Genomic DNA, 10,696 nt, shown 5'->3' with positions numbered 1-10,696 from the left:
AATTATATTTTAACAATTATTATTCTCAGTTTTCAAATTGAACAGGATGGATTATAAATAATACATAGAAATACATAAATACATGTTTTTCTCATTTCAAGTAAAATAAGGTCTGGATTAAAGAATACATTACATTACAAAGCTTTTGAAAAATGGGCATCTTCAAATAAAGTACTTCATTTTAGAAAAAATAATTTCACTGAATGTCCTGCAGCTTTAAATTCAGTTCATTCAGGTGAGAAGTGATGTCATTCAAAAAAGCCACAATATTATATTTTTCTTATCTTCTAATAAGATAAACTAGTGAGCATGGACTTTACCTGTGGTCACTTGTTTCTGCTCTATTCTCTCTGTTGACATCATTGTTGGGCAGTGAATTAAAGTGTTAGGACTATGGTGTTACTGGACTCTTAGGATTATTTTCTGTATTCTTATCAGATGTGAGGTTGTATGTTTGCTCAAAAGAGACATGCAGCTTTTAAACTACCCGTGGAAAGAACTACCAGTGGATCAAGACTATGGTCTCTCTGAACATCTTTCTCTTGTGAAATGATTTCTGTGACTCACTAAATAATTCTCCTGATATCATATCTCTTTCCTCGTCTCCCCCTCGTGTCTCACGGTGTGTCTACATCTCACTCGAGTCAGGAAACTTGTCAGAATACTCATATTTGATTGGCTGAGCTGCATCACGTGATGTGATTTACAGCGCATTGGTCGGTGTGTTTCCTGCACCGCTGAACAAGAGCTGTAAATGCTGGAAAAGATAAAAAAGAAGCTCAGTCAAAATGTAATAATTCTGAATTATCTATCTGAATTACCCAGGTTTTAGGTCCTGGGTCCGGATACAACGGCGTCTGGTTCCGGATCCGGACCGCGGTCCGCCTATTAGTGACCCCTGCTATAGACTGTATAATAAATGGTAGATCTTACGAGACGCACTTAAACGTAGCATGGATCATAACATAGGTGTCATGTGACACACATGCCATTTGCGCATGCGCAGTCATCCGCGCAGGAGTCTGCAGCGTGTTGTTTGGAATATGAGCAGCCCGGTCGTCCTGTTCACGGTAGCAGTAGCCCTGCTCGGCGTGGACGTGCTGCACGGGCTCCCGTACTCTTATCTTCAGGTAACGTTTCACTTTACAATGTTTGGTTTTACGAAACCTCACTTCCGCTTTGTTTTCACTGAACATGGATTCGGAGTGAAGTCGTTTCTAATACTCGGAAGTGAAGCAGAGCGTTGAGTTCCTCAGGCAGCTTGTCTCGATGAGTCGTTTATGAGTGATTAGTGTATTCATTATTCAGCCTCTCACAGAGATTCATACATTCATGTTCACAGCCAAGGAACCATCATGGAGTCAAGAAGACAGAGCCGCAGTTCAGCGAGAAGTACTTCACTCAGACTGTGGACCACTTCAACTTCAACAGCATGGGGAACGCGACGTTCGACCAGCGGTACCTGATCACAGGTGAGCCCTCTCCCGCCTGCACGGAGAGAAGAGGCCGCACAGCACCACTCACCGTCTGTGTCTGCTCTCCCTCCAGAGGAGTACTGGCAGGAAGGCTACGGTCCGGTCTTCTTCTACACCGGCAATGAGGGCGACATCTGGGAGTTTGCAGCCAACTCTGGATTCATCACGGAGTTGGCTGCTCAGCTCAGAGCCGTGGTCATATTTGCTGAACATGTAAGACATGCGGACAGTATTTTCATTTTTTCTTTTACTCTACATTGTAGCTCAAACATAGCTGAGAAGAAATTCCAGATCATGTGACAAATAGAAATAGTGAAATGAGTGGTTCAAGTTTGACTCGTGCAGTCAGCTGATTCTCACTTCCCTTCATCAGTGACACAGTGAATCACAAAGCATCACGTGCTGAAGAGAGGGCTCTGAGTGTGACTATCAATACGTGAACACCATCATCATCCTCATCCTCAGTTCCATCATCACTTCTAGAAGTGATGTAAATGCTGTATTAGAGGGGAACGCTTGGCTGTGTGTGTGTGTGTGTGTGTGTGTGTGTGTGTGTGTGTGTGTGTGTGTGTGTGTGTGTGTGTGTGTGTGTGTGTGTGTGTGTGTGTGTGTGGAATTTGACTCTGGTTACTGTTGAGGCTGAAGTTTCTGGAGTAATCGCATTGCTGTGTTTACTTCTGTCTGCGCAGGCACATCAAAAAGTAACTTGATCCGGTCCAAATTCAAAACAGTGTTTAATTAAACGATAACAACTGTAAACTGATGATGACAATTACAATCTGAAATACACTATCGATAGTATGCTTTTCGAGAGCAGAGACCACGTGCAACTCCACTCACAGGTCACACCTAGCCGGGTGGCTGAAAAACGGAGTGCCGTGCCTCCAGAAACTCCCTAAAACATTGTTCTTTATACTCCTGAAAGTTGGAAAGTGTCAAAGCTGTCCCAAAACGTTGGAGACAGATGTCCGGGCCAATCAGTGATTGGCTGTAGTCGTGTTTTTCCCTCCTTGTATCGATCCGTCATCGCTCCGCTTTCTGGCAGCACTCCTGATAAGCCCTCGTGGTCATCTTGACCAGTTCCTCTGCGACCACTTTGATGTCTCTGGCCCTCGACCTATTCCCTTATATGGTCGTGAAGAGCCTGTCCCCTGCATTCCTCACTCATCCTTATCTTCCCTGCTCTCTCTGCCTCATGGCTCAGAATCCCCATACCTATGTGACTGTACTTTGGTTCAATACTTCCAATGATTATGTTTAAGACTCCTACAAGTAAACTTATTGCAAACATATAATATCTTCTATAAGTAAACATCCTGTAAACCTATATTACATTCCATAAGTAAATATATTGTGACTCTTAACATAATTTACATTGTTATCATTGTGAAACTTTTATTCACCACTAGAGGTGTTATTAATTCTACTAAATAATGCTTTTAATAATTAAATTCTCCACATTACACATGACTCTCATCGTACATACACACACACACACACACATGAAATATATACAATAAACAAGAGAAATATAAAAACAAGGAGATTAAAGACAACAAGTAGAACAGAGAAACTAAGCACAAACATTTAAGTACTATGTACAATATAAATATATATCTAAGAATATATATGAGCATAAAGAACACTGACAGTGGATTTGGGATATTAGTGCAGAAGGTGATAATCGTGCAAATGAAGAAGCCGTTTGTCTGTTTGATTGTTCATCAGAGTGACGGCCGGTGGACAGAAGCTGTTCCTGTCTGCTGGGATTCAAACATTGTCGACTAACAACCAGAGAAGTGAGACGGACGCGCTGACATCACATGTCCGATCAGATTTAGAATCTTCATGACTTCTTCTGGGATCAGACGGTTGCTTATTAAATTAGTTTTGGACTGTGTTCACACACCGCGGCTTTACTCAACATTTAACATTTGAGAAGTTTGGTTTCTTTTGTTAAATTTAGAAATGTTGGTGTTACTGCCCAAACTCAATTATTGTATCAGAACTAACACCAATCCAATGAGAGGAGCTCCACAGCATTATTCCTTATTATTAATCTTATTGTCAACCACTTCCATGAACCACCGCTCCCGCTCCTCAGACCTCCAGGTCCGACTGGACACGCCTCACAAGCGTCCAGCTTCACTCCTGCATCAGCTGAGCTGTTTTATCAAACCATACATTTGTTAGGGACTGTTTTCAGCGGCGGATTGTTCCACACATGGTATTTGTGTGTGTGTGTGGGACTGAGTCACAGTAATCTACAGTGTGTGTGTTCATGGTGATGGAGCTCTATGGCACATATCACACACACACAATGCTGGACTCTCGTAGAGAAGTACAAACCAGGGACAGTTAGTGTGTTCAACCAGAAAAACAATACTGCTCTTTGATTTTGGTCCGATTTTAAATATATTTACTAAATATGCAGGTATGTGGCCAGAAGCCAGAGAGTTGTAATACTTAGTATTGTGCATGCTGGGTTCGCTGGAGCTAGGACACTTTCCCACCGTCTTCATTTGTTTGAATGTCTTCTGAAGCTGCACCGGTCTGTCCTCCTGTCCCTGTGCTTCTAGAGGTACTATGGCAGATCTCTGCCGTTTGGCAAAGACTCGTTTAGCGTCCCTCAGATCGGCCTGCTGACGGTGGAGCAGGCCCTCGCCGACTACGCCGTCATGATCCGGGACCTGAAGCAGCAGCTGGCGGCCGCAGACTGTCCCGTCATCGTGTTTGGTGGCAGGTATATCTATATATGTGACATATATACTGTATATGTATGTATCAGATTAGTCCTAGTATTCAGTTGTATTTGCTCCTCTTGCTTCCTGTTCCACTGTCTCATCTCTTCCTGCAGTTACGGTGGAATGCTGTCGGCCTACATGAGACTCAAGTATCCGAACATGGTGGCTGGAGCTCTGGCTGCCAGCGCCCCCGTACTGTCCACTGCGGGGCTGGGACACCCCGGCCAGTTCTTCAGAGACGTAACCGCTGTGAGTGCGTGAATGCTCCTCCTCGTGTTGTGCTTCATCTACCTTCACCTGAGCGCAAACAGCTTCCAGAACATCTGAGGGGCCGCTGGCTCTAAAACCGTTGGGAGCGCTTTTGGAAACACAATCGCAAATAATGTCTAGATATAGACGCACGTGTGCAGGGTGGATGAAGACCTGTGTTTGTCTTTCATGCAGGACTTTGAGAGCGTTGCCTCTGAATGCAGAGACGCTGTGAGAGGAGCGTTCCATCAGCTGACAGAACTAGCCCAACACCAAGGTAGAGAGAAGAGAAGGCCTCCATGAACACAAATGATTGATTTTTGATTGATTTTTCGGACCTCGGGGGTGATGTAGTAACTCTTAATAAGGAATGTCAACCCACTACTGTTGATGTTACCAGATTACAGTCGCATCCAGTCCGCGTTCTCCCTGTGCAAGCCTCCATCGTCTGCTCAGGACATCCACCAGCTGAACGGGATGCTGAGGAACGCCTTCACTCTGCTGGCCATGCTGGATTACCCCTACATCACTCACTTCATGGGGAACATGCCCGCCAACCCGGTCAAGGTAATTTAAAACCAAAGTTGGACCTCCAACACATCTGCCCATACATCTGTGAGGCTGACTCCACACACACTGACTGAATAACAGTAATCTGGGATCATACAGGCTTCAGGAAACATCGCTCTCGTTATCCGTGTTACACCGTCTGCTCAACGAGGAGAGCTAGTTTACTTTAAGGGAACGTTTGACACCTTCTATGTGCATGTGTTGCTGTAGGGAAGTTGTTTTTGAGAGGCCTCTCTAGAGCAGGGCGCCCCCTAGCTGCCATCTGCTCTTCCTGCAGTCACTGTCACCACCACCGGCTGCTGCTTCCTCAGTCTGTGGCAGCGCTGAGCGAGCTCTTGCTTCAGTCAACGACATCTACTCACAAGCAGATTGTAAACCCTTTTAAAGGGTGAAATCTATGAATTACAAGTGTACAGGGTCTACCGTATGTTTAGAATGTAAATGACATGAGTGGTGCTGACGGTGATGACGTCGCCTTTATTTTTCAGGTGGCCTGTGAAACCATGCTGAGTGGACCTGATCTGCTCACCAGCCTCAGGAACACTGCAGGTAGAGGAAACATCCAGCAGCTGACCATTTAGTAGGAGGAAGGAGGAGGAGGAAGGAGGAAGGAGGAGGAGGAAGGAGGAGGAGGAGGAGGAGGAGGAGGAGGAGGAGGAGGAGGAGGAGGAGGAGGAGGAGGAGGAGGAGGAGGAGGAGGAGGAGGAAGGAAGGAAGGAGGAAGGAGGAGGAGGAAGGAGGAGGAAGGAGGAGGGTGAAATCTTGGGTTCAGACTGTTTTTGATACTCTGGTAGAGTTTGGAAGTCAGCGATCAGATGTATTCTATATCCGCAGACGCTAGAGGGCGGTGGTCAGATTCCGTATTTACCAAAATACTTGAAAATGCTTATTGTTCTTTGAGTACACAATCAGGGACAAATACTCATAATGGAAATGAATGGAAAAAAGGCTCAAGCTTGATAATGTACAGCACGTCCCTGATCTCCTGTACTCGTGCTGTCCTGCAGGCATTGTGTACAACTCTACCGGGCTGCTGCCCTGTTTTGACCTGTACAGTCTGTATGTGGAGTGTGCCGATCCCACCGGCTGTGGACTGGGTCCGAACAGCCTGGCCTGGGACTATCAGGTACTCAACCAGCACCGACACGCAGCACAGCATCCAAACACAGTCATCCTGTTGTAGCCACTGCTCGTAGGGCTCATATGAGCCACATGAGGTCAAAACTATTTCACAGTTACCCTGTTCAGTATTAAGAAGAAGAAAAACACAAATGGAGGTGACATACAAGAGGAGCTCTGATGCTGCATTTTGAGGCACTATGTCGCTCCCATTTTGATATTTTGAGTTGTACGCCGGTCAGTGGGCCACCGATCGTTATCAGCTGGTATCGGTTCTAGAGTTTGATCGGCCGTCTCTATAAAAGCCATCAAATGATGGACTCTACGGATCACTTGATCCGTTTTATTTTTTTTACTTATCTTCTTTTATGACTGTTTGAATCAAACGGGTCTGTGTAACCTCACACAAGAAGAAGTTGAAAGAGAACACGCCCACCACACTGCTTTGTGAAATGTCCTCAATACGTTGTCCCCTTGGAACAAAACCCTCTGGAAACTCATCAACACCATCATGACTGAGAATCACCGACAGACATTAGTAGTTCTCACCAGAAAAAAAAGACAAAGCACTCTGAATTGTGACGTGTGTGTGACGTGTCGGGTCTGTTCTGGTTGCAGGCGTGCACAGAGATTGATCTGTGCTTTGAGAGCAACAATGTGACGGACATGTTTCCTCCCATGGCCTTCACCGAGACGGACCGCCAGCGCTACTGTGCCAAACGCTGGGCCGTGGTTCCACGAGCCGACTGGCTCAAAACCCAGTTCTGGGGTGACGGTGAGCATCTAGAGGGGTTATCGAGAGAGGGGAAGTGACCTGAACACTTGGCCTGTTCTCAGGCCAAGTATTTTGGGTCCCTGACGAGGACCCTGAGGGACGGGCTGGGTTAATGAGGCCATTAACAGGCTCGTGCTACTGTACATGACTCACTAGAGATTTCTATTGTCATAAAGAAGAAAGACAAAGTAAAACAAATTCAGGAATAGATAGAACTGAAAATAATAAACACAGACGTCCCTGGTAGTGAGAGGCACAGACTGAAGGGGTGAAGCGGATAGTGAAGGTCAGTGTTTTGTGTGTGGAATGAATGAGAATGCACCAGTGTTGTCCCCTTTGTGTTCAGCCCTCTCCACAGCCAGCAACATCATCTTCTCCAATGGAGATCTGGACCCGTGGGCCAACGGAGGGGTAAGAGAGCACATGGAGCGAGCACACGGCGGTGAACTATGAAGCCACTGCTTTCAGTCTGAGTCAATCAGCTCTCTGCTATTTAGGTGCGCAAGACCTTGAGCTCATCATTGATAGCTGTCAACATTTCTGGAGGAGCCCATCATCTGGATCTGAGGTACAGCACGCTGTTGGCGTCCTTCACCTTTTTCTTTATTCTCTCAACGCCACGCTAAATCTGATCCGACATGTCTCCGCTTCATGCAGAGGATCTAATGATGCCGACCCAGAGTCAGTAATCAGCGCCAGGAAGACAGAAGCAGACCTCATCACGCAGTGGGTGAAGATGGAGCGGACCAGATTACAGCGGTCCCTTTAAGGCTCAGCTTCGCCTAAAGTATCAGGACTGGAACAGTGAGTCCAGCTGTGTGTCCCAGTTCCAGTCTGCATACTAAGTGGGTGTAGAACATGTAGTGTGTTCAACATTAACGTCAGTCTGTACAATACAAAAGCACAACACAACACACTGCTGCTGCTTCCTGATTGAATCATTTCTCCGCTACACGGTATACTTTTACTGTTACTGCGTAATCTGGTTCATCTTCTTCTGCTTTTTGATCGTTGGGCTAAAAAGATAGTAAATGAAAGAGCTGAATACTATTCACACTGACACTGCGTGAGAGGTCAGCTTTGATTGGTTCTGTAAGCTCTTTGTGCGTCCAGGAGCCATAACGAGCTCACGTAATGGAATTGGCCTCACTGCTTTAGCCCCGCCCCCACTTCTTTTCTTCCTGGCTTTTCGGAACAGACCGCTGTTTAGTGAGTCAACGGTCAACACAAATAGTTCTGTTCAAAAAAATCTCTTTAATTTCGACAGTTTTACAAAATGAAAGGCGATCCAGTGTTTATTGTACACTTGACATTTATGTTCTAAATAAAAGCAAACATTGAATCACTTCTTAATGACATTTGTGTATTGTGTACTTGTGGCTGCAAAGATAGAAGCGAATCCATCAATGACTTCAAATCCCAAACTGGTGAAACAGTTCAAAAGCACGGAGAACCTGCTCGATGGCTTCTCATGGTTACAGCATCAAACACCAGGGAAGACGTCAGCTAGAGATCAGCATGGTGAAGACCTAACGATAGCAATCCTTATGTTCTTCTGTAGAAAGAGTGATCCAACGATGTACTGTAGCACAGCAGCAACGTACGGATACCAACATGTCAGGCACACGTGAAACACCAGAGGACAAAATACAAGACGAGTTTGGTCTCTATTCAAATTCAGAAAGTTCTAGAAATCAAAATCAAAGAGCTCTGATGTAAACTAGTAATATTTACAGGAATGACTGCGAGCTGCTGCTGCTGCTACACAAACTACAAACGCTGGTTCTATTGAAATGATCCTCACCGAGGAAGATGAAACCAGTGGAACATTCAGTGTAAAGAGCAGCTGTGTCCTCATGAAACAAACGCTTCAGTTCATAAAGAAATCTGCTGCTTGGCAACAAGTCGGATGCTGCATTCATGTCACGTGGAACAGATGGCCCCGTGTGGCGTTCATGGACAGCAGCTCTGCCCGGTCAGGTGAACGCCTCACAATGATCAGACGTGGAAGACTTATTCAGGTTTGACATTAAAGACGGGAGGGAAGAAGACAGCATGTGTAAGGAGCAGGGGCACATCCCAAGTCATTTCCTCGCTCCTCGATTAAACACGAGGTTGTTCTGCTCCGCCATGTTGACGGCCGTCCCAAAGCTCTTCATTCTGCTCTGAGGAGCCATGAGGACGAGGAGAGGAGAGCAGCCTTCCAGGAAGTGTTTTAACGGCCGACACGCCCCCTCATTGTTCATCTGTGATGTGATTGGACGCTGCAGCCGATCGGACTGACTGAAGACAGATCAGATTAAACTCTAGTTTATATTTGATTAGTTTTCTGATTAAATAGATGTTCATTGTAGTCTGAACAACAAAAGGACCAAAAACAACTTTCTTCATTTATTAGAAAGATTTGTCTTTTCATGATCTGATATTTCCCATAATAACTTTATTATAAAACAATTAAAGTTTTTACATCATTTCATTCAGTCACGTGAGGCGGATCATTCAGTGTTTGATGAGTTTTATCATTTAAGTTGAACCTGAAACATGGAGCCTAATAAATTAATTCCAGTGTTCAAGAGAAACCATAATCATATTCTGGGTTAATTAATAATGACGTCACAATCTGAATTTCTATACGTACAGATGCAAATAATTCATAAATATATAAATATGTAAACACATTGTGCCGGTAGAGATCGATCCTGAGCTCATAAACAGGACACAGAACACAAACGTCTCTCCAGCTGTTAAAGCCGACAATCAGCTGATCAGCTGATCCTCCGTCATCAGAAACAGACGTCGCTTCACGTGACACTTCAGAGGAAAGGACGTTTCATTTCTCTTAAAACATAGTTTTAAGAGAAATGTTTCCTCTCTCCTCGCATGCTTTCCATGAAAGGACGCAAGTGAGGGAAACAGGGACGCAATTAAGAGACTTGGGATGTACCCCGGTGCTATGGACTCAATGCTGCATCACAGTGTTGGTCATTTTCTATTGGAACGTTCACAGTTATCGTCTGTGTTTGGGAATGACAGCTATCTCAGTATACATGGCAAGTAGACAACTCAAAAAAGGTATAAAGTAGTACTTTATACTTCTCAGCAGGAGTTACTGGTTACCTTTCAGATTAAGATGTTAGATGTAAAACAGTGCAATGTTTTCTACTTGACCTGAAGAGGTTGAGTGGGGTTTTCTATGGAGCGAGTTCACATTTCCTGGGTGTCATGAATGCAGCATGGGACGGTAGAAACATGGCACTGAAGGTGTGTTAGACACAGCCATGAACAAAAAGGTGTCAGGTTGGAGGGGCAGCAGGCTCTCGGGGAACGGTTTGCTACAAAGACCTGCTGTCCCTCCAGATATTGGCTGGGAATGAATGTGCACAGCTGGAAGCCTAAATCATGAGCTTTTAGATCATCAATCTAAAGCGATCCATTGGCAAACCTCTCCTCATCACCAGATTAAGACATTTTGATTCAAGTCACAATCAGGTTGTTCTTTGCTGACCTTCCTCTGCCTCTCTTCCAGAGTCCAAGCATCCAGAACAACCAGTCAAATGAATGAACAAACACAGCCACAGAGTGAACTGGGCTCTTGTCGTTCATCTTGATTGGATTAGTAAAAAGGAGGCTTTTTCCAGCTGGGGTCTGCGTTCAGTGGTGTTGTTTTAACAACTCCCAGTCACAGAGACAGAAGAATTATCTTGGTGTTAGACCAACCCTGAGATGTTTGTTGCGATTGTACGTGTCCTTTTATCTGCCATTTG

At 45.0% G+C, this 10,696-nt stretch overlaps 1 protein-coding gene across 1 annotated transcript; it reads left to right on the top strand.

Moving 5' to 3' along the window:
• The first annotated feature begins 1,016 nt into the window (after positions 1–1,016).
• On the top strand, positions 1,017–10,694 carry dpp7 (dipeptidyl-peptidase 7). Its single transcript, XM_079161270.1, has 13 exons — positions 1,017–1,130; positions 1,343–1,472; positions 1,549–1,688; positions 4,055–4,218; positions 4,333–4,468; positions 4,664–4,745; positions 4,869–5,035; positions 5,527–5,587; positions 6,046–6,164; positions 6,776–6,932; positions 7,279–7,343; positions 7,430–7,500; positions 7,590–10,694. The coding sequence occupies exons 1-13, from the start codon at positions 1,044–1,046 to the stop codon at positions 7,699–7,701; spliced, it is 1,491 nt and encodes a 496-aa protein (XP_079017396.1). The 5' UTR covers positions 1,017–1,043; the 3' UTR covers positions 7,702–10,694.
• The last annotated feature ends 2 nt before the right edge of the window (positions 10,695–10,696 follow it).

This window comes from Pholis gunnellus (assembly GCF_910591455.1).
Source record: "Pholis gunnellus genome assembly, chromosome: 6".
Taxonomy (NCBI): domain Eukaryota; kingdom Metazoa; phylum Chordata; class Actinopteri; order Perciformes; family Pholidae; genus Pholis; species Pholis gunnellus.
This window is presented reverse-complemented; position numbering and strand designations above follow the sequence as displayed.